Here is a 25,188-nt window from a genome sequence, read left to right on the forward strand (position 1 = left end):
TTTTGATGGTATTTTGAGATTGTTCTTTAGCATTAAAATCTAGAGCAGTATATTAATTCATTCTGTTTTATTCACTGAAACCATTTTCCCCAGGCTTGTGTGGGGCACATGTACCACAGTATCTAGGACAGGGTCTCTGTCTCTAGGGAGCCACAGTCAGATAAGAAAAGAGCTACGCACAGGCCTTCAGCAGATGTGGAAGAACCACTGGGTGCTGTATACTAGACCCGGGGGCTGTGGGGTGGGCGGGTCAGTTCTGCCTGGGAACCCGTGCGGGCTTCATAGAGGATGGAGCACAGGGACTCCAAGAAGCAATGGAGCCTCTGGATAGAGAAAGCTGGCGAGGGGAGAGTCAAGACCGAGTTTGGCAGCCTGTGGACAGCAGGGCTTTTAGCAGGGTGTCTGGTGGAGAAGCACAGATGGTGTTTAATGTCAGCTCTGAGTCACCCTTTGAAATTGCACAAGTTCAAGGGGAAGGATCTGGAAATTCTCCAGCACATTATTTGACCTTCCAGTCTCTCAGTAACCATTTGGTGTCCAGCTCATAAGTGGAAGTTCTCTGCAAAATTGTGTCATCCAGGAAAAGTCAAAGAATAATTTCAAGAAGGTAGTTCTTATGCCTTAGTCTATGAACCAGAGGGTTTATTCCCCTCCCTTAAAATACTTTTTACTAGTACATTGCTGCCACCCAGCTTTGACAAAACCCAAGTTCTATGGATTCTCAATTCTTGCCCCGTCTCCAGGAATAACTGAATGAAGGTTAAATAAAACTTCAAAAGCAGGGCAGGAAGATACTGAGCCTTTGAATGTGATTGTGCTTAAGATGGAAAATATATTTTCTGTCTAGTTTTTTTTGTTGTTGCCTTGGCAACCGGTTGGGGTTTTTTTTTACGCTTTCAATTTTTCTCAACAACGTGAGCTGCTTCCTTTGATTTAGCTCAGATGTGTGAACAGATTTATATCTTATTCAGTGTCTCTAGTGTAAGTGTTTATGAGGTATAGATTCTCATTTTTCATAATCTTCACAAGGTTGAACAGGGATAAATAATTTCACATATCTGTTAGCTTGCCTGATTAACCAAACAAAGGCAAGTCACCATGATCTTTTTTTGTCTGATGTCAAGTACTGTAAAAATGATTCAGATTCATTTTTATGAACTATAATGAAATATTTTGATACTAGGCTTTTTAATGTCTCTGACAAAGTCTATGTGAAAATTGTTTCCATAAGCTATAAATGCACATCGTTCTTTCTGTCTTTCCATTATTTCCTCTGCTGTAGCCACAGGGGCCTCCTGGCTGGTCCTCATGCTGCTTAATTAAACCTGTCTCTGTTTCCGGGAATCTGCATTTGCCATTTCCTCTGTCTGAAACCCATCTGCCCCAGATATTCGCATTACTTCCTCTCTCATTGCATGTAGGGCTTCCTAGTTAAATGCCATCTCCTCAGAGAGGACTGTCTGGGCCTTTCCATCTAAAACAGCATCCTCATGGCCATTTCGGAGATGAGTGGATCCATCTCTGGAAAACCTGAATGAATATCAGTCGCCCTACATGAAGTCCACCAATCTATAAGCCCTACCCATGGCAAGAACTTCCAGTTAGTATTTCAATGCCTCACCCTTAAATTATGAACTCACAGCCAATGATTAGCAGATATTTGTGGAAATCCTCCTTCATAAAATGTAGAAACCAAGATGAATAAGAAACAAAGAACTCAGAAGAAAGTGATAATGATGGAGCAGAAGAAATCTGCAAAAAATTAAACAGAAATTGAGGTAGAGGAAATCATCACTGAAATGACACAAAAAATTTAGGAAAGCAACAAGGGGGAGACCTGGGTCAACAACCATGGAGCAGGCCTGGAGCCTGAGGGTGGAGAGCTGCTGAGGCAAGTGCTCAGCAGGCTGGGGAGCTGAGGCTGTTCTGCCGAGTGGACATGTGGAAGTTACTCTGAGAGGCTCTTGGGGAGTGTAGGTAGCAAAGCAAGCAAATGTAAAAGAGGAATAACAAGCACAAAAATAGTAATATTGTACAATAAAGCAATGACAACTGTATATAGTTATCATAACTTAAAACTCTAAATGTTGATTTAATTTTAAAACTGGGCATAATTGTGTTTAGAGAACAGGGGAAGATAAGTCTGCACAGGGGCATGTGTGTGATGGGGCCTAATGTCAACATATAGTGTCTTAAGATTGATAAGTTATCATATAGGATCATGTTCATTAGACATAAAAAGATTCTAAAAACCAGAAGGAATGGCAAATTGGAGTGTCGACTCTGAGCAATGGGGAGGATGCTGAAGGAGACAGGAAGTATTGTTGCTCGTTGTCAGACTTTTAGCCTCATCTGACTTATAAAAGCTCTGAGCCTATATTACTTTTAAAAACATAAAAATTAAGAATCAAAATATGAGTTTTAAGCAGCCCTGCTTCTATGCATATGCCACTGATTCAGTCTGATGTACATTTGATTAATGTGAATTCAGTCCAGTATCTGACTGATGTCCTTGGTGGGTAGTCTCATTTGTTTAACCAAATCCATTTGCACTTGCACACAGAATGATTAATTCAGGCTCACTTTATTGGAAGTCATGCTGAAGACATTCATCATTTCTTTCTTTACCATGGGTAGGACTATGGCTCATGGTTGTTGAGGCTGTGTGCTCATTAAAGATGGAATGGACGTATATGATACCAAATGGAACTTTTTAATTACTTCAGATTTAATGATGTACCTTTGCCATGCACTTAATCTTCAGCAAATATTTACCCTTCCCAAACTAATTTGTAGTTTATAACTTGTCATGTCAAATGAAGCATTTTCTGAATTACAGTCTTTAAAAAATAGCTGACACACTCTCCTTTGTGGGGAACTTTCAACATGTCCATCCTATAATTTGGAAATGACCCTTCTCACTCCTGTCAGCCTTGGTCCATACTTACTGATGTATTTATATTGGATATAGTTTAATGTTTTTATTCTGCCATCGGGGTCATTCTCATAGAGAGAAATGGATGGGTGGGTGACTAGATGGAGAGAGAGAGAGAGACAGAGAGGCAGATTGACTAACTGAATTGTGCTAAGAATGTATGGAAATAAAGTATCAGATAACAGAGAATATACCACCAGCTTTAGTCTCAGGTCTTTAGTCTCAGGCTTTCCAGGTGGCTCAGTGGTAAAGAATGCAGGAGACCCATGTTCGATCCCTGAATCAGGAAGAACCCCTGAAGAAGGGACTGGCTACCCACTCCAGTATTCTTGCCTGGAGAATCCTATGGACAGAGGAGCCTGGTGGGCTACAGTCCATGGGGCCGCAAAGACTCAGACAAAACTGAGCAACATTTCTTCCTCCTCCTCCCATGCCTTATTAGTCTTTGGTTCCACTTCCTGAGTTTGAATCCTGGCCCTGCCACTTACTAGCTGTGTGTCTTTGACCAACTTTCTTAATCTCTGTGCTTCAGTTTCATTATCTGTTAATTAGCCCACCTAATGCCCATTCCAGCCTCCCCCTAGCATTCTCTCTTGCTTTACACAGGGTTGGAAGTTTCCATTTCTAGATCTTACAGCTAGTATTCTGGAGTTAGATCTGCCAATCAAATACATTCCTACAAACCTCTGAATTCAGGCCTAGGTTATTTGGGAAGGTTATGTAGGAGATGGGGCCTGGACCTTCATTTCGTTTCTAGCTGATGTGGATAATGGCAGAGGCAGCGTGGTTCTGAAACCAGCTGCTATAGTAATAGCTTCCTGACTGGACAGGCAGCTTCCTGATTGAGAACTTCCAAATTGTAGCGGAAACTGAGTTTGGAGCAGCATTTGTAGCAGCAGCTTCCTGGTTTTTTAGGTTTCAGCAGCACCTTTGTCCAGTTCTGCGGAGTGATTTGGGGAGTAATTCCTAAAAGTTCATCTTAGAGTCTGTCTCTGCGGTTCTCCCAACAATGTCATGAGCTGTGTTACACATCTCTTTCTGTTTAAGGTAGCCAAAGTGACTTATGTTGGCTGCAACTAAAGATCAGGAACAGTAACCTTCCCTTATAGAGCTGTAATGAGGAGCAATAAGGCATTTAACGGGCCTAAAGCAGGTAGCTCAGTTATATCTGACTCTTTGTGACCCCATGGATTGTAGCCCCCCCAGGCTCCTTTGTCCATGGAATTTCCCTGGCAAGAATACTGGAGCAGGTTGCCATTCCCCCTCCAGGAAATCTTCCCTACCAAGGGATCGAACCTGCATCTCCCACACTGCAGGTGAATTCTTTACCACTGAGCCGCCAGGGAAGCCCAAAACATGTGGCATGCCCCCCCTCCCCCTTTTGACATTCTTAGAGCTTTTTCTGACCTCAATCAATGGTGTACCTACAACCATGAATAACATAGATATTATTAGTTTGTTGGTTCATTCATTCATTCATATGTTTATTGAAACAGTTATTTGCTGGGTGGCTGTTTTAATTAACACGTGTTCTAGGTGTCTTGGGGCAGCTGAACCTAACCAAACATTAAATGTTAAACATTAGAATCATCTGTGAATCTTTTTTAAAAAAACTTAATGTCTGTGCCACATTCAAGACTTATTGAAGACAGGGAGTGTGTGTATGTGTGTGTGTGTGTGTGTGTGTGTGTGTGTAAATAATTTTTTTAATTGAGATACAGTTTCTATACAGTGAAGTACATGAGTCTTTGTGTTTCAGCTTGGTGGATTTTACATACGTAAAAAGAAAAAAAAAAAATATATATATATATATATATATATATATATATATACCCAATTAGCTACTACCTAGGTCAAGGTATAGGAAAACAGAAATGTGCATGAAAAATTTATTGTGTGCATGGGATTTGTGGGGCTCCTTTTAAAAGGAGCTGAAGTTTCAAATACAGTTGAGATTTTGCCACTCAGAGGTCAAAAAAGTAATTGTCTGGAATGACCAGTATAACTAGGTCATTTTCCTCTTTTTCCTTCTTCATTGTCGCCTACAAATTGATACCCCTTCCTAGGTTTATGAAGAAAATGATTTCATTTATATGTGAAATGGAATAAATTTAAGAAGGACCTTAGGTAACAAAAAGGTCAATAAAGCTGTAAATGTTACCACTAATAACTTGTGAGTCATAACCTTTGTCTCTGTTTATCTTCTTATGGTTGGCATAATTCATTGGCTAGCTAAAAGGAAGTTTACTTTCTTTTTAAAAATTTTTTTTTATTTTTGGCTGCTTTGGGTCATGATCGCTGTGCTCAGGTCTTCTCTAGTTAGGTTGAACAGGGGCTACTCTCTAGTTGCAGTGTGTGCTTGGGCTTCTCATTGCAGTGGCTTCTCTTGTTGCAGAGCACAGGCTCTGGGGTCCACAGGCCTCAGTAGTTGCTGCTGGCAGCCTCAGTAGTTGTGGCGCATGAGCTTAGTTGCCCCTCTGTGTGCCGGATGTTAGTTCCCTGATCAGGGATCAGACTCATGTCCCCTGCATTGGCAAGTGAATTGTTAACCACTAGACCACCAGGGAAGCACCGAAAATTTACTTTCTTAAAATTAAGCTATATTGCTTCTTTTATATGATCTCTTCAAAGAGAGTGAATATCATGAAACAGTAAAACTAATTATTTTCCTTTTTTTCTAAAAGGGTGCTTGGTCTGTAGGTCAGTGGCTGTACAATTAGTATTGTAATGCTGAGGGCACTAGAGTAGCAGCATGAGCTGACCTAGGAAGATCAAATTAGTAATTTTTGAAAAACATATGAAAACAGTTGATTAGAGAGAGAGAAAATGACATCTGCAAAACATTGTTAATAAAAACATCTACATTTTTTAATAAAACCAACTAGAACAACTTTGAAGTGGAATGACTTTGCATAATTAACTCATTACAGAATGAAATTTTTGGGAAACAAAATGTAGAGCCCAATAGATACAAGATAATAGATTATCAAAGGCAAAAATAAAAATCCTAAAACTAGCCATAAAGAAAAGACAGATTGCTTATAAATGAATGATAATTAAGCTGATTGTTGATGTCTCAATAGCAGCAATGCAAGCAAGAAAGCAGTGGAATAATATCTTTTTTATTTAGCCTGCTTGCAAATATTGTGATTATTAAATTTGAGAATTCATGCTCTTATCAGTTCTAAGACATTCTCACCCATTAACTTACTGTGCATTGCCTTTCCTATGTTCTCTCTATTGTCTTTTTCTGAAATTCCAATTAGAACATCTCACTTTGACTTACACATCTCTTAATTTTCTTTTGTTTTGTTTTCTCTCTTTGTGTCTCTGTGCTAAATTCTGAGTAATATCTTCAAATCTGATTTCCATTTTGTAATTCTCTGTTTTGTAGTGTCTAATCTTCTATTTTTACCCAGCTACTGAAGTATAAATAAATATTATTATAATTTTACATTTTCCTAAGCTTTTAAACTTCTGTTTCTGATTTACCTGTTTATTTTTCAGTCTCTTGTTCTTTAATCAAATTTCCTATTCCCTATTTTATTTCTTTAACACAAGCATATTTATTTTATATTCTGTGCTAATTTCAGTGATCTGTTTCCATGAGTTTCATTCCAGTGCTGTTTCTTTTGTTTTTTCCCTCTCAATAAAGGTGCCTTGTTTCAATATGTATTTTTTGAGTGTTGTTTTTGTTGTAAACTCATATTCCATGGAACTCTATGTAAGTTTCTTTTGAGATTTGGAGTTGAGAGTACAGTCTTCTAAAAGGATTTGCATTTGCTTTCTCCAAACATAAGAGTGCACTTCAGTCTGGAACCATATTAAAATATATACCTGGCTTAGAGGATTTTGACTACAAAATAATCTCAACTCAGGCCACATGTATATGTGAGGTCTGGCTCACGGTTATATCTCTGCTGAGATGGTTCTTTTTTTCTCTCCACTTAGAGCAAAGCCAAGACAGACAAGTTTGTTTTTGTTTTTGTTTTTTTTTAAGTGTAACCCTTTTCTTTATTTTTATTTTTTATTTAAAAAATTATTTTGGCCTCACTGCATGTCATGTGGGATCCTAGTTCCCTGACCAGGGATTGAACCCATGTCCCCTGCAGTGGAAGCTCAGAGTCTTAACCACTGGACCACCAGGGAAATTTCTACAACCTTTTTCATGGCATATTTTTTTTCTAGTTCATCTTTTCTCTGAGGGTGGAGCTTCAGGACTCTCAGCCTTGTGCAATGAGCTTCCTTTCAGGCCCCCATCTTCCTATGATCTAGGCTTTCTGTCCTGAATGCTGTGTGGACATTAAAACTGATATACTGGGTTCTAGGCACCAGCTCAGGACTCACTTTGCTCTTGGACTACCCACTTTTATTTTCCTCTTGGTCTCTCAGGACTTTCTTTATTTTATCCCAACTCAGTCATGCATTATAAGAAATTTTTTTTTTAAAGTTTTACCCAGCATTTTTAGATGTTTGGTCACAGCGACTATTTGCCATGTCCTTGTAAAGGTGGAAATTCAGTTCCATATTTGTACCTCCTATTCCTTGTCTAGCTCATGTTTCCATGTTAGAAACATTTTCTACACAAATACATCCTAAACCCCCACATCCCGTATTTTCTGTCATTCAGTCAGCCTCAGCTTTCTGCAGCTTTCTCTTCTGTTTATAAGCATTTTCTGCATAGGCTGTATATTATACTATATAAAAATTTTGTTTATGGCTTTTTTCCTACTTCTGCTGAGTTTTCTGTGTTCTCTGAAATTGTTACAGAAGAGAAGGCTCAAAGCTTTGCCCTTCTTAGATTTAGCTGTTAGTGGGGGAAGGAAGGAGAGAGAAGGAAGTTAAGAAATATCTCTTATAATTGTTCTCATTGTATTCCCCAGTTTCATCTTCCCTTTTAAAATTTAAGTCACACTACATTTCTGAGTCAGCTGGGGGTCATTCTGTGAACCCAGATCATTTCTTCCCTAGTTTCTCAATCTTTTTTTTTTTCCAGCAGCCTGTTTCTCTTTCTTCAATGTATTTATTAATATAAACTTTTCCCTGAAGTTCTTCACTTGATCTCGATCTATTTCCAAAACCACCCCCCCCTCCTCCATGAGACTCCCTGGAGGTTGAGTCATTTCAGTCCCACCCACTCTCTGGGGCTGGTGCACCTTGGGGGACAGATGAGGGTTCCAGCAGCCTGAGCTTCTGTGTGTGACATGCCCACACGCTGAGGCACCTGCTGTTCCCACCCACGATGGGATTGTGTTTGCTTTGCATATCATGCACTTGGGACCTCTCTGTAGTCATAGTCCTACTGCTGTGAGATGGGCAATGTTCACTCTGATGCATCCCACTAATTCTGATGCCAGGATAAGGCAATAGATAAAAGTGATATTCCTTCTAGTCCAAAATGAATGCTTGTTCATCTGGACTTTGCTTATGATATTCATTTATCACTGCAGAGAAGACCTACAGCAGCATTTACAATTCACTTTTTAAAATCCTAGATGCTGGGATTTCCCTGGTGGTCTAGTGATTAAGACTTTGTGTGTTCAATGCAGGGGGCATGGGTTCGATCTGTGGTCAGGAAAATAAGATTCTACATACAGAGTGGCCGAAAAAATAAAACACAACCCTAGATGCTAAATGACACATAGCTTAATACTTACATGTAACAACTCTGCTGTTGCTATTACTCTTGTCACTGTGATAATTATAAAGTAGTGTATATTTGTTGGACACTTACTGCACACTAGGTTTTTTAAACATTTGTTTATTTATGGCTGTGCTGGGTCTTTGTTGCTATGCATAGACTTTCTCTATTTCCAGCAAATGGGGTCTACTCTTTTTCGCAGTGTGCAGGTTTCTCGTTGTGATGGCTTCTCTTATTGCAGAGCACAGGCTCTAGGGTGCTTGGGCTCAGTAATTGTGGCACACAAGATTAGTAGCCCCACAGCATCTGAAATCTTCCCAGACCAAGGGTTGAACCCATATCCCCTTCTTTGGCAAGCAAATTCTTAACCATTGGACCACCAGGGAGGTCCCACACTAGGTTTTATACTGAAAGATTATTTAGTTCTTACAATGGTCCTATGAGGCAGGAGCTGTTATTTCCATTTTACAGATGAGGACATGGAGATTCAGAGATGTTAAGTAACTTTCCCATGGTCACATACCCAGTAAGTAGCCATGATAGGATTCAAATTCAAGTCTTCTAAATACAAAGTCCACCAGTGTCTTGTCTGTCAGGACAAAAGCATTCAGATTTCTGGTCTACGATTATGAGAGTTTTTTTTACAATAGCCAGAAATTAAAACCACATTAGTCTGTCCTTTAGCAGATGTGAAAATATATGTACACTGAAACCATGCTGCCTGCCATTACATAGAACTAACTTTGAAGTTCCCTTGTGGGAACTGCTTTTAGAACCAGCATGTGAGACATAAGAAAAGTAATTTCCTTTTGGAGATTAAACCTTGTTTTTTAACCTAAGCCCTGTTACCCTGCATGATCACCTACATAATTTATCAGTTTTTGTTCCTAATGCCTCTTGACATTTTCCAAAAAGCTAGTTCTGTCCTCCAAGAATGGAGATTTGCCACTAATAAGGACATACAGAGGAAGTTTCCAGAGCAAGTAAAGACATTTTCTAAAGAAACTCCAAGATGGTCTCAGCAGCATCAACATTTTTAAATTAAGAGCTTACCCTTGCCCCCTAAGGTGATCACTTTGAAGAGGGAACATTCAGTGATATATTTACATACGTAAATATGGTCTGGTCTGTTTGCTTCCAATTCAGTCTGTCACTTCATAGATATACTTGACTTTGATTTGATATAGAGTGAAATATGTTTACACAAGTATTTGTTGTTGTTTAGTCATGTCCGAATCTTTGCAACCCCATCAGCTGTAGCTTATCAGGCTCCTCTGTCCATGGAATTCTCCAGGCAAAAATACTGGAGTGGGTTGCCATTTCCTTCACAGAGGATCTTCCCAACCCAGGAATCGAACTCGTGTCTCCTGTATTGCAGATGGATTCTTGACCCACCAGGGAAACCCTTTACATAAACATGCATCTAACAAAAATACTGCTGTGTGTAGAGAAACTGACTTTCCTTGTCAGTCTCAGAAAGTCTCACTGGTGGTGTCAACAGTGGAACTGGCTCGGTTTTGGTAGGAATTCTGTTCCCCTTTAAATCTTACAATTAGGAAATACTGACTCGTGGATTTGGACAGATTGTGAGTAGGCCTGCCTTCTTCAAAGAAAACAGATCAGGTTTCTGCTTCTCCAGCAGAGGAGCATGATCTTCTTACTAAGTATGTCTCCAGCAACACTTCAAGCATCATTTTTAAAGTGCTTACTTTTTCTTACAGTGAAGGTTAAGGTTAAAGTTTCAAGCATCCTCTTAATTAGCCACTCACATTTAAATTAACTCTGCTGAAATAAACAGCTATATTCAGAATAGTAATGTTGCTGTAGCAACCTAAATCCAAATCATTTGCTTTTCCTTTCTGTTCACAATTGTTCCTTACTAGCTAGGCCTGGATATGAAACAAATTTGCTGAAAATTCCCATGTAAATGAGGTTTTTAAAATAGTTTGGGAGGGGGAAAAATACTTTAAAATGACTGTCTTAAATGATACCTTGAAGCTCATAATTCCCAAAGGTTCCTGAAGAAGCTTATGTCCTTTGTGTGATGGCCTCACCTGGTCATCTCATCTCAGGGTTCCTGGTGCTCAGAACGTGGACGAGGTCGAGGGGTCATAGTTCTTTTTTCTTTTTGACAATACTCCTTGGAAGGAAAGTTATGACCAACTTAGATAGCATATTAAAAAGCAGAGACATTACTTTGTCAACAAAAGTCCATCTAGTCAAAGCTATGGATTTTCCAGTGGTCGTGTATGGATGTGAGGGTTGGATAGTGAAGAAAGCTGAGTGCCGAAGAATGATGCTTTTGAGCTGTGGTGTTGGAGAAGACTCTTGAGAGTCCCTTGGACTGCAAGGAGATCCAACCAGTCCATCCTAAAGGAGATCAGTCCTGGGTGTTCATTGGTAGGACTGATTTTGAAGCTGAAACTCCCAATACTTTGGCCACCTGATGTGGAGAGCTGACTGATTTGAAAAGACCCTGATGCTGGGAAAGATTGAGGGCAGGAGGAGAAGGGGATGACAGAGGATGAGATGGTTGGCTGGCATCACCAACTCAATGGACATGGGTTTGGGTGGACTCCAGGAGTTGGTGATGGATAGGGAGGCCTGGCTTGCTGCAGTTCATGGGGTCACAAAGAGTTGGACATGACTAAGTGACTGAACTGAACTGAAAATTGAAGTATAGTTGGTTTACAATGTTGTGTTAATTTCTATTGTACAGCAAAAGGTTTCAGTTACACACACACACACACACACACACACACACACATGTTTTAAAATATTCTTTTCCATAATGATTTATCTCATGATATTGAGTATAGGGACTTCCCTGCTGGTCCAGCGGATAAGAATCTGCCTCCCAATGAAGGGGACGAGGGTTCAGTCACTGGTTGGGGAACTAAGATCCCACATGTCTCGGGGAAGCTAAGGCTATGCACCACAACGAGAGAAGCCTGTGTGCTGCAACAAAGACCCAGTGCAGCCAAAAAAAAAAAAAAAGATATTGAATATAGTTCCCTGAGCTATATATAGCAAGCCTTGTTGTTATCTATTCAGTATGTAATAATTTGCATCTGCTAACTGCAGGCTTCCAGTCCATCCCTCACCCACCAGCCCTTCCCTTTGGCAACCACAAATCTGTTCTCTATGTTTGTGGGGACCACAGTTCTTATTCCAGCTCTAGCTAAAATGTTCTGATCCAGAAAGTGAGGAGAGTTGAACCAGGTGACTCCCCATGGCTTTTCTAATACTGAAAGGGTCAGGTTCTCTGTTCCAGTGACTTAATTGCTACTTAACAAAATATGATCCATTGAATCAGAGAAAAAGCAAGAGAATTACAGAAAAACATCTACTTCTGCACCATTGACTATGTTAAAGCCTTTGACCGTGTGGATCACAACAAACTGTGGAAATCCTTAAAGAGATGGGAATACCAGACCATCTCACCTGGCTCCTGAGAAACCTGTATGCAGGTCAAGAAGCAACAGTTAGAACCAGACATGGAACAACAGACTGGTTCCAAATTGGGAAAGGAGTACATCAAGGCTGTATATTGTCACCTTGCTTATTTAACTTACATGCAGAGTACATCATGTGAAATGCCGGACTGGATGAAGCACAAACTAGAATCAAGATTGCTGGGAGAAATATCAATAACCTCAGATATGCAGATGACACCATCCTTATGACAGAAAGTAAAGAGGAACTAAAGAGCCTCCTGATAAAGGTGAAAGAAGAGAGTGAAAAAGCTGGCTTAAAACTTAACATTCAAAAACTAAAGATCATAGCATCTAGTCCTGTCACTTCATGGCAAATAGATGGGGAAACAATGGAAACAGTGACAGACTTTATTTTATTGGACTCCAAAATCACTGCAGCTGGTGACTACAGCCATGAAATTAAAAGAGGCTTCCTCCTTGGAAGAAAAGCTATGACCATCCTAGACAGCATATTAAAAAGCATTGACATACTTTGCTGGCAAAGGTCTGTAGAGTCAAAGCTATGGTTTTTCCAGTAGTCATGTATGGATGTAAGACTTGGACCATAAAGAAGACTGAGTGCTGAAGAATTGATGCTTTTGAACTGTGGTGTTGGAGAAGATTCTTGAGAGTCTCTTGGACTGTGAGGAGATCAAACCAGTCAATCCTAAAGGAAATCATTCCTGAATATTCGTTGGAAGTACAGATGCTGAAGCTGAAGTTCCAATACTTTGGCCACCTGATGTGAAGAACTGACTCACTGGAAAAGACCCTGATGCTGGGAAAGATTGAAGGCAGGAGAAGGAGATGATAGAGAGCAAGATGGTTGGTGGCATCACCCACTCAATGGATGTGAATTTGAGCAAGCTCCGAGAGATGGTGAAGGACAGGGAAGCCTTCACCTGGGGTCCACTGGGGTCTCCAAAGGGTCAGACACAACTGAGCGACTGAACAAAAAAAGAAGAAAAGCCAAATTCAAGTTGTTTTTAAAATCAAGCCTCGGGCTAAGCCTCAGTCTCATAGTAAAGAAGAGAATTGTTAAGCATTTCGAGTATCTAAGCTTGTGGTTTCTAAATGTTGATTATGAATCATCTAGGGAGACTCTTGAACGCCCTACCTGGCCCATCATCACCATCAGTGGTCCTCATTGTGGCAAATGGTAGTTATATGAAAGTGATTCTAATTAAGAAAAATAATGAGCCTATTAGCCTTTTTTGTGTGTTCTATTTGCCAGTCCCTTCATCAAGTGACTCTGGAGACTTGGTCCTGTCTCAATTTTCTTGTCTGGAAAATGAGATTCAATAAGCTGGATGTGTTCCTGGCCCCTGGATCATGACTTTTTATTAAATGGAGTAGAAACACAGTATCACTTTTTGGTAGTGATAAACTAACACCTAGAGGGTTGTTTTGCTTGGGAAGCAGGTTTGTGGTTAAAACAAAAACAGGACTTGAGGCTTTTCATGTAGTCTTTTTTTCATCCTCACATTTTTTTTTTTTTTTAAATCTCCTTCAGTCTGGAAAAATCTGGTCTTGAGATTAATTGAAGAAAAGTCAGAAAAGATATTGTTTTCTTTATAATTTTATAAGCCATTAAAAAAAAAAGAAAAGAGACAGAAACTTGAAAGGAAAATGGTAAAGAACATTAACAGTTTACAGCAAGGAAACCCATGTGAAAAGCAGCTCAGCATAGGAGTAATCAGGGAAATGTGAACCCAATAAGGAGATAGAGCTTGAAGCATCTGACAGTATCAGGGTTTGGCAAAGCTATGGAGAAACAGGAAAAGCTAGACAGCGCTGGTGGGACTATAAATGCTGCAACCACTTGGGAAAGTGATTTGGCAGGATATAATGAAATTGAAAACGCATGTTTCCTTTAACTCAGCAATTCCACTCCAGGATGTATTTCCAGAGAAAGTCTCACAAGTACACAAGGGCTCACTAAGGCCATGTTTGTGATAGTGAAAAATTAGACACAATCTACATGGCCTTCAGCAAGAGAATGGATGAAAAATAACGCAGTATATTCCTACATTAGAATACTGTAAAGCAAAACTTTGTATCTTGAAAATAAAATTGAAAAGACCACCACACACAAAGCAACACTCTATCTTGCTTATGGATACTTACATATGTAAAGTATAAAAATGGGCTGGAGGAAATCAGTTTCTATGTGGGAATTTCTACTTATATGTCAACTTTAATTGAATTGTTTAACTCTTCTTTAATAGGAAAAAAAGATTTGAAGCAAATATGTCATTAGGTAATTGTCAATCTGGAGTGGTGTGAACTGGAATTTTATTGTTCTCTGTAATTTTCAGAATTTAATCTCTTCAGAAATTTTTGAATTTTAATCTCTTCAGAAAAAATATAAAATGCCAAGGTAAAAGTAAGATAGTTTATAAATCAGACAGTAGAGATTGACCTTTGTTAGTTGCTCTGGGCACCTACTCTTAGGGCTGTTCACCTATGACACATATTTTTTAAGTTTTTTCAGCATTTATTTTATTTCTCAGCAGTTGCCACTTAGAGGACTCTGTTCTCTGCCCTTGGCATCTGTTGGGTGATTCATCCATGATTTTACTTTCAAAAAGATGTAAGTACAGACCTAGACTGTGGTTTCAAAAGCACCTGACCACACCATCCATCCTTTGAAGTGTTAATTTGGATTAAATATCCTAATACCAGCATCTCCTTGCCTTTCCTTATGAGTATGTGGTTTATGTCCCTTAAAGAAATGGTTTGCCGTTTCTAAAATGTATAAGCCATTGGCCAAAAGGAGGCTTAAGCTTATGTTTTTCTGGTCATTAATTTTATGTTACTAATGAGATGAGGAATAACAATGCTGATGCTATTCCTTGAGGGGTGGGGGACAGCCAGATGAAACCAGAAAGAGGAATCTAAGCAAGTCGCTGATAGAGTAGAGTGAACTGAAGCCCTTCACTTGCAGGGCAGTAATCAAAATTTCTTAGATAGCAAGTGGGTAGGAAAAATACCAGGTATGAAAAAGCAGGGGTAGAAAAAGAGGATTTTCTTGGAATACAATAGAACAAATCCACAGAAGGTTTAGTAAAAACCAACAAACAAAAATCTATAGGTACATTATTTATACCACAGACTGGGATTATTTCTGGCATCAAAACTCAATCCTCCCCTATCTTGCCCCCAGGTGTGTGTGGTGGAATGTCTCACTGTTGACCAAAATATATCTGCCCCTTCCTCCAGCATCAGCTTATAAGTGTAATATATCATGATTCATATGTTCATATAGTGGATATAATCCAGGGCCCTTTTGAGAGTGAAAAAGGATACTATTAATAAATAATTGAGACAACAGGCACAAACTTTGGTTTTCCTGGGCAGACGTCCCAGTCACCCTAGTGAATACTGGTCACCATAGTAATACACATATTTACATGTACATTTGAAAGTAAAACTTATCAAATAAAACAAAACATCAAAACTTTTTTAATGTATCTACCATGTGCTTGGCCATGGTGATACAACAGATAATGAGAATGACAAAAAAACCTTGAGTAGGAGAAGATCGACAGTAAACAAACAAATCATGTATTATTAGATGCTGTTAGGTTTATTTGGAAACTATAAGACAGACAAGGGAAATAGGGACAGCCAGGATCTAGAAAGTGAAAGAAATACAGTTTTAAATAGTGTGCTCCAAAAAAGTGTGGCAGACTGAATTACTGTTCACCAGTAATCTCTTCTTCTCCCTATAGGAGAATTTTTCTTCCTCATTCTTTTGAAATCAGGTTTGGCCATACAGCTTAACATTGGCATTGATATGTGAACAGAAATGACAGTGCTCTTCCAGTGACTGTCTGCCCTACCATGCTCTGTTCCATCTGCTGTAGTCACTAAGCAATGTTGAGGTAGTGGCCTGGGTTCTAGGGTAAGGGCAAGGATAATATAGATCCGCTAGTAGTATGACAGAGTGCAAGTAGTAAGAAATAATCGTTTGTTGTTTTATGAGATTTGGGATTTGCTTGTTATGTAGCATAACCTAGGCCATCCTAATACAGAAGGCCTCACTGAGAAGGTAACAAACATCTGAGCAGAGACTTGATGGTGGTGTGGAAACCGATTGTGCAGATATGTGCAATAAGCATGTTCCATGGGGAGGAACAGCAAGTGCAAAGATTTTGAAGAGGGAACGTTCTTTTCTTTTTTAAAAAATATTTATTTATTTATCTGGCTGCACCAATCTTAGTTGCAGCATGCAGGATCTTTGTTGCTGCCTGTGGAATCTTTAGTTGCAGCATGTGAACTCTTAGTTACAGCACATGGGATCTAGTTCCCTGGTCAGGGATTGAATCTGGGTCCCCTGCATTGGGAGCATGGAGTCTTAGCCACTGGACCACCAGGGAAGTCCTGGTTTTGAGGGGAGAGCATTCTTGATATGCTCAGGGATCAGGAAAGAAGTCAGGATGCAGAGGTGTCAGCACCAGTTTGATTTCTTTGAGGTCTGTAGGGCTGGAGGTAGGATTTGTTCTTGTTCATCCAGTGATCCTGCTCACTCTTCTTTTCCTCCACTGAGTATGGAGTGAGGCAGCAAGAATGAGAGGAAAGAAGAGGATATAAAGGAAGGAAAAGTAAGTGAGGTTTGGAACAGGAAGATGCAGCCTAACAGAGGGGTCCCCAGATCTTTGGGCCACAGCCCCTGCTATACTAAAATTGGTAGGTCACCCATGTAGGGACGTTGGGAGGCCTCTGGCTGCTGTCATGAAGGAGATGAGTCAGTGCATCCAAAGTGTGCTAGTGAGTGACCACCCCTCACCAGGACGTGACCCCCTCCTCCCTTTCTCCTTGTTCTCATGCCTGTGACTTTTTCTTAGAGCCACACAGAACCTAGTGAGCCTCCAACAGACAAACCGAGGCAACAGAACTACCCTTGGGAGTGCCATGCAGCACCTTGAGAAAGGGGCAGCTCCCCTCCCCACAGCCCAAGCAACATAGGAGATTATACAAACCACATATTCCTTCTTTCTTTAAATCCTAATCATTTTCCATATTTTTATTAAGTGTTAGGTTAGATTTCTGTCAGCTCTATACAGCCTTGAAGCCACAGATCCTCCCAATTAGCAGTTGCTGGTAAAAGAAACTCTGGACAAATAAGGCAGAGTAGGCGGCTATTGATGCTTCTGCATGGAGGATGCAAAGTTCTAAATATCAAATCCATCTAAAAGAAACTTAAAAGTTGAAAGCTAAGATGTTTCACAGAGATAAAAATACCACTGTGCATTTATCAACCACAGAAGTAGCAGCCTTGGAAGATTCACTGGGAGAAACTCTCATTAAATATCTGGCTTTCTGAAGGCTAATGGCATTAATCTCAGAATACAACAATTAATCTCAAATGCTCCATACTAATTGATTGTCTTGGATTACTAAACTCAAATAGCATCTATAACTACTAAAGATATAAAAGTAGTTCTTAGGTCTATAAGAATCTTAAATATCTATATATTATCACTACTCTCTTTGGTCAAAGAAAATTTAACAGTTTACCTCTGGTAGATAGTTGCCCTGGAAGCAATGCATGCAAAAGCATTGTGATGTCAAGCCCCATCCTTCCTGCTTTCTTCTTTCAAATCCTAAAGAAATCTACTCACCATGGAAAGTATATTGAAATAAAAAGGGAAATTCCACCCAATTTACATAATACCAGAATTATTAGGATTGGGGCCCTCACTGAGAAAATAAAAAGCCTTCTCAAAGCCTGGGAGAAAAGGAATGCATGGTGCAAACAGGTGACCCCTTAGAAGGACATTCACTATGCAGGTATCAATAGCAAAAATGCCTTCAGTTCAGTTCAGTTCAATTCAGTCACTCAGTCGTGTCCAACTGTTTGCGACCCCATGAATCACAGCACGCCAGGCCTCCCTGTCCATCACCAACTCCCGGAGTCCACGCAAACCCATGTCCATTGAGTCGATGATGTTATCCAACCATCTCATCCTCTGTTGTCCCCTTCTCCTCCTGCCCTCTATCTTTCCCAGCATCAGGGTCTTTTCAAATGACTCAGCTCTTCACATCAGGTGGTCAAAGTATTGGAGTTTCAGCTTCAACATCAGTCCTACCAATGAACACCCAGGACTGATCTCCTTTAGGACAGACTGGTTGGATCTCCTTGCAGTCCAAGGGACTCTCAAGAGTCTTCTCCAACACCACAGTTCAAAAGCATCAATTCTTCTGTGCTCAGCAAATCAATCTGTTACAACTCTGTGGGATTCAGCATTCCATTCCCACTCCTTCCAGAATCCTTTGAGCCAGAGTTGCTCCCTGGGGGTGTGGGGCACTACTGGGATATAGGGAAAGGATGATTCTCTGATATATGGGATTCTTCCATGCGTTGTAGGATGTTTACATCCTGGGTCCCACTCACAAAAGCATCCCCAATCTGTCCCTAGAGTAGACATTTCTATCCCCAGTTGAGAGCCCTACAAGTCTGAGCTCTAGCAACAGGTAGAATAGGGTGGGGTTTGAGTATATCTGTGAGGATGCTCCACGGAGCAGGAACTGACCAAGTTATCAGATATCCATCTTCTGTCTGTGTGTAGGTACATCAGGAAAAGAAGTGGCTGGCTTTGTATACTGGTGAAGAAACAGTAATGTATCCAAAAGTTCACCACAGCCACATGATTAAAGAGATGACTTTGTAGTCGGTGGAAAAGCAAATTTTAAAAGGAAATTAAAGTCTGAAATGAACTAGAAGGAGTGTTCAAAAGAACTGACGTAGTAAATAACTCAATCCATTATTGCCATTACTCTTCTGGAAAGGGGAAGGAGGGTCTCTTTGAAGATGAGTTGCCAGCTGCTTGACATTTGCCTGAAAATAGAGGTGACAGGCTAGGTTTTTAGGTTCTTCCATGGACACTGAATTTCAAAAGTTAAATGAAACACAGATGAGAAGTTTTAAATCTGCATATCCAAGTTATTGACCAGCTATTTAATAAGTACACGCCCTACTACTTGGAGTATCACTGCATAGCTCTCCTTCTCTCCCCACTTATTCCCATTGACCCTCCCCAGCCCCTGGCTTCCTGCCTTTACACCCAGAACCAGATCATCTGTGGGAAAGAAGGTGGAAAGGGGCACCTCGCCCTGCCATGGTGGGATCCTTCCCTTTTCCCTTTCCCCTCACCTCTCTAATGGCAGTACGTTTGTTAGGCAACTGTATTTGCCAATCCCTGCACTAAGGCTTTTATGATTGTTTAAATTTTATAGTAGGCTACCCAAAGAAATTTTAACAATTATTCCTTCACAAGTTTGTTTTAATTTTTTTTCTTGAAACAAATCATAGAAATTTGCAAGTATGATATAAAGGTTTTTTTTTTTTCCATGATTTGAGAGTAAGTTGCCAACTTGTTGCCTACCACCTCTGATTTTCCTACAAATAAGGACATTCTTCTACAAAGTCCAATGAAACCATGAAAATCAGAAAAGTAACAGTAACACATTACTACCATCTAATCCCCAGACCCCATTCAAGGGGCCCAAGAATGTTCTGCAAAAGGAGCCAGAGGAAGTCCCATGCTACATTTAGTTGTCCTGTCTCTATAGTCTCCTTCAGTCTGGAACAGTTGCTCAGCCATTTTTTGGTTTTCATGAACTTGGCACTTGGGAAGAGTACAGGCCATTCATTTTGTAGAATTTCTCTTGATTTGGTTTTGTCCGCCACTTTGTCATAATTGGTTCAGGTGCTGCACCTTTGGCAGGACTCTCTGAGAAGTGATGCTGGGCCTTCCTGTTCACCGGATCAGGTCACACATGATTTTGATTTGTCCTGTTACTGATGTTGCTCTTAGATCCCTTGTGTATGGTGATACCTGCCATGCTTCTCCACTATATATAAAGTTATTCTTTTTCCTTTCATAACTAATAAGTATCTTATGGGGAGGTATTATGAGCTGTCAATAGCCTGTCTCATCAAACTTTCAATTATTTTATGGATTCATGTTCCGGGCTTATACTTCCCTATTACCAGCCTGGAATCAGCCATTTTTCAAGTTGGGTTAAGTGCTTTGCATGTATTATCTTAGTCAGTTCTCACAACATGAGAATCATGAGCTGATAACTGGTAGTATTTCCATTTTTCACATGAACAGACTGAATCTCAGAGATGTTAATTAATTTACTTAGTGTTTGCACAATTTGAACTTGGCAGAGCAGGGATTTGAATTTGGGTCTACTTGACTTTGGAAACTATGTTATGAATCACTCTCCTTTAGATGATGCCAAACTTTCCACTCTGTCTATTCATGTCACCTTCCACATTATAGAACCTATTGACCTATATGGATAAGAAAGTTGCTATTGGAAAGTGTGTTTAGCATTCCAAGTCAGGTGGCTAGGAAGTCATCTGCTGTTTCTCTGACACCAGGACCAGAAAGAAGCCAGCCTCTGCCTCCCTCACGCTCCACCCATCCAGGAGGCTGCAGATAAGTAAGGGGCTTACTGGGGGGAATTTAGGCAGAAGTTCTGGACATGTCAACAACAAAGGAAATTTCTTTTTCTTTTTAAAAAATTGTATTTTATTTTTTATGGTTGAGGGGCTTGGGACATAGTTTTAGGCTTGCTGAAATCCAGTGTAATAGATATACCATCTCTGCCACTAAATTCTTTAAAAAGTCATGGTCTCTGTTGTCTGTCCCAGGAATCTCTCTGGCCACTCTATGAATTCTCTCTCCTTCTCTCTCCATGCTGGCTCTCAGGCTGCTGAAAATATAGCCAACTAGTAGAGGAGGATATTGACACCAGCCATGGAGTTGTTTAGTTTCTGCTGCTTCTTGCCACATGGCCCTTGTTCACTAACCCTCCTTCTGTTTCCATGGTCTCTGATTGCTGCTCCCTTCATAATAAGACTGCAATTAACCTTCTCCAAAGAGGCATCCCTCACTATTTCTGCTACATGCTGATCCTTCCCTAACATTGCATTTATCCTTTGTATCCACACTGTCCCCAGTCAATATCATCCCATCTTTGTATATTTACAACACACACACACACACACACACACATATCCTGTGAGTATTTTCCAGTTGTTTAATATCTAGAAGTATGTCTTCTCTTTCTAATTGAGGTCTAGTTGAAGTGTGAGTTTCAGGTGAAGGCCATGATCTTCAGCATCCTCTGTGTATTTCGTAGCAACTTGTAATGAGTTACACTGATATCATTAGATTGCTCTTAAATGTGTGTTGAATCAGTGAATGCTTGTCCACATGTGACCCTGCATGTGTCTCACAAAACTTATGTCCACTTTCTTTTTGTATACTTTAATGCTTTGGATTATACTTCTCTATTCCCTGTATTACCATAGAAGTTCTGGGAGAGAGATCACTTAGTAAAACTCTTGTTTTATAGATGAAAAAGTCAAAGCTCAGAAAGATGTCATGTCTACCTGGTAGGAAAACTAGAGTCAAAGCATCAAATCCTGCCTCCTTTTCTAAAATTTCATCCAATGCGTCATTCAACTTTTTTGATCATTAGCAAGTACAAATATTTTTATTATAACTATTAATTGAGTTAGCAAGGGTAGGGTGTGTGTGGAATTAAAGCTAGTAATTTAATAAAGCTTATGTCATAGTGAAAAAAGGAAAATGTATCTTGATTTAAAGTATGAAATTTTAAAGAATAAAACTGCTAGCTGTATAAGGAATTTGGCAACTTGCAAATTAATTTTTTGTACAAAGTCTTTTCTAGAACACATCAATAGGAACATTGATTCAAATGACCTGAAAGATGCCTATGTTAAGAATTAGGGTGTCCAGAGAGGAGCAGGTTAGATCAGGAACTAAGATTTGTCTTTAGATCTGGTTTCTTCTTTATTATTAAATCACTTAGTTTATTTGTTACCCCTCCTTTAAAAAGCACAAAAATGATAACTTTAATTTAGAGGCAAAGAGTCTAAAGGATTCTTACAGGGAGTAGAAAAGAAAATGTCTGAACTGTATAAAAGGCCCAGAACTGTATGTTAGGGGTCATTGCTGTGTTTGTGCCATGAATTCCTTTGGCATCTGGTAAGTCTCTCAACTTCTTCTCAGAATAATGTTTTTAAATGCATGAATTAAAGTATATAGGATTACTAAGGAAAAAATATTGAAATATAGTTATTAAAACATTTAAAGAACAAAGATATGATATTGTACTCAATATATGATGCTTTTTATTAACACTTACATAATAAGATCTAGTATCAGAAGTAATAACTATGGTGATGTCAGAGCAGTGTGTCTTTGACTACTCAGGCTGCCATAACAAAGTACCATCAGCTGGGGGCCTCACACAAAAGAAATGCATGTATCTTCTCACAGTTCTGGAGGCTAGAAGCCTGAGATCAGGGTGTCAGCATGGACTTTCCTTCTTGCTTACAGAAGATCACCATTTCACTGCGTGCTTACATGCTCACATGTCCTTTCCTTGGTTCTTGCACATGGGGGCGGGAGGAGGTGGGAAGGGGAGAGAAGGATCTCTTCCTCTTCTTATAAGGCCTTCAAGTCCTGTCTGATTAGGGCCTCACCCTTATGACTTAATTTAACCTTAATAACCTTAAAGTCCCATCTCCAATTACAGTCACATTAGAGATTAAGCCTTCAATATATGAATTTGGAGGGACAGTTTGGTCCATACATAGTGATAAGCATAAGTGATATTTTAAAACATCTTCAACAAAGGTTAATATGAAATAAAAATAGCTGTGATCTGTTGGTAACAGAGCCACAGACGCTACTGCTAATAAGTTTGTTGCCTACATTCTTTATGGAAGGAAATTCTTAATTTCAGGTAGAGGTTAATGAAAATAAGGTTTTTCCCCCATTCTAGTTCATTTACACCCTGAATTTCTATATAAGGACTCCCAGGTTAAGAACCCCTGCATGATACATGCAAGTAAGATATTCTTATTGTGAGGAAACGAGTGGCATAATCCCTAGATAGTGGGAACCGATTCTGAAATCAGGTGATTCTACCCATTGCCAGTTACTAAGAATAGTTCAGCTCAGTTGCTGAGTCATGTCCGACTCTTTGCAACCCCATGGATTAGCACTCCAGGCTTCCCTGTCCATCACCATCTCCCAGAGCTTGCTCAAACTCATGTGCACTGAGTCGGTGATGCCATCCAACCATCTCATCCACTGTCGTCCCCATCTCCCCCTGCCTTCAACCTTTCCCAGCATCAGGGTCTTTTCCAGTGAGTCAGTTCTTCACATCAGGTGGCCAAAGTATTAGAGCTTCAGCATCAGTCCTTCCAATGAATATTCAGGACTGATTTCCTTTAGGACTGGCTGGTTCTATCTCCTTGCAGTCCAAGGGACTCTCAAGAGTCTTTTCCAACACCACAGTTCAAAAGCATCAATTCTTTGGCACCCAGCTTTCTTTATGGTCCAACTTTCACATTCATACATGACTACTGGAAAAACCATAGCTTTGACTCTACAGACCTTTGTCGGCAAAGTAATGTCTCTGCTTTTTAATATGCTGTCTAGGTTGGTCATAACTTTTCTTCCAAGGAGCAAGCGTCTTTTAATTTCGTGGCTGCAGTCAGCATGTGCAGTGATTTTGGAGCCCAAGAAAATAAAGTCTGCCACTGTTTCCATTGTTTCCCCATCTATTTGCCACGGAGTGATGGGACTGGATGCCGTGATCTTCATTTTTTTAATGTTGAGTTTTAAGCCTGCTTTTTCACTCCTTTTTCACTTTCATCAAGAAGCTCTTTAGTTCCTCTTTGCTTTCTGCCGTAAGGGTGGTGTCATTTGCGTATCTGAGGTTATTGATATTTCTCCCAGCAATCTTGATTCCAGCTTGTGCTTCATCCAGCACCAAGGAACAGTGAGTGTGTTAACTGAAAAAAAAAATATCATTTGCTCTTGCCTTGCTTTCTGCTATTTTAAAATATGTGTTTGAGGATTGGAATGTGTTTTGTCTTGCAGACAATAGTAACCTAAATACTGAGCAAAATGATTCCTGGACCTCTGAGAACCCCTGGCTTTACCTTTCTGTGAAGGGCCAACCAGAAACCAAGGAAGAGGATGATGGACTTCGGAAATCTCTGGATAAATTCTATGAAGTATTTGGCAATCCACAGCCAGCATCTGGAAATTCACTCTCTACATCTGTCTGCCAGTGCCTGTCTCAGAAAATCAATGAACTGAAGGACCAGGAGAACCAAAAGTACACCCTCCGCAGTTTTCAAATGGCTCGGGTCATCTTCAACCAGAATGGCTGCTCCATCTTACAGAAACATTCCAGGGATGCCCACTTCTACCCACTCAGAGAAGGAAGTACATCTCTACAGGATGAAAAGCTGACGCCAGGACTTTCAAAAGATATTATTCATTTCCTCTTGCAGCAGAACTTGATGAAAGACCAGTAACTGGTACCTGGTGGTGAGGGCATGTGTATGGGGGCAGGAGGGGGGTATACCTGTGGCCAATACCATTGGTGCATCTCCCAGAACCTATCAGGTCTCTTGCCGGCTTGGTGTGCCCAGCCCCCAGCTAAGTGCTTTGTAGGCCAAGGCTGGCATCTGTGATCTGGTCCTGGAGTCAGTCCAGCCCAGATGGAGAGCCGGCAGTGTCTGGTGGTTTTATTGCCTTTAGGCCATCCCTTTGACCTAAGGCCAGTGACCAAGTGGTTTGGGAGTCCAGAAGTCCACCTTCTTTCTTTCCAGGAAGGACATGCTCTGAGGCACGATTCAAGTTCAAGAGCTCCCCTCCTGGTCAGGTCAAAGCTGGGGTTTCACTATCTCACCCTTTCCTGGCTCCTTCGTTTCCCCACCCTCCTTCTCTCATTCAATTACTGGTGTCTCCTGGGAGTATTTCCATAATAAATCTCCTATACCTGAACCCTTGACTCAGAGTCTACTTCTGGAAGAATCTGACCTAAGAGAACAGTCTTCCATTCGATGAGTTTTTTTGGTTTCTTTTTTTTTTTTTTGGCCCCACTGACTAGGGATAGAACCTGGGCTCCCGGCAGTGAAAGTGTGGATTCCTAACCACTGGACTGCCAAACAAGTCCCTTGATGAGTTAGGTTTTTTGAAGGGTACAAAGCCTTATGCTGAATCAAATACAATAATTCAATCAAGTTGTAAAACTGTGACCATGTGACTGTGAACGTGTGTCCC

General features: G+C 40.2%; 1 protein-coding gene across 6 annotated transcripts in view; it reads left to right on the forward strand.

Annotated features, from left to right (window-relative positions):
* Positions 1-24,909, forward strand: part of SHLD1 (shieldin complex subunit 1) — a 101,764-nt gene extending 76,855 nt beyond the window's left edge. For 5 of the 6 annotated variants that reach the window (XM_061126643.1, XM_061126644.1, XM_061126641.1 and 2 more), the window contains one exon: positions 23,995-24,909. In XM_061126643.1, the coding sequence (XP_060982626.1) occupies positions 23,995-24,437 (443 nt within the window). In that variant the 3' untranslated portion in view covers positions 24,438-24,909. The remainder of the gene's footprint in view (positions 1-23,994) is intronic. The other variant, XM_061126646.1, reaches the window with a different exon arrangement.
* The last annotated feature ends 279 nt before the right edge of the window (positions 24,910-25,188 follow it).

This window comes from Dama dama, chromosome 23 (assembly GCF_033118175.1).
Source record: "Dama dama isolate Ldn47 chromosome 23, ASM3311817v1, whole genome shotgun sequence".
Taxonomy (NCBI): domain Eukaryota; kingdom Metazoa; phylum Chordata; class Mammalia; order Artiodactyla; family Cervidae; genus Dama; species Dama dama.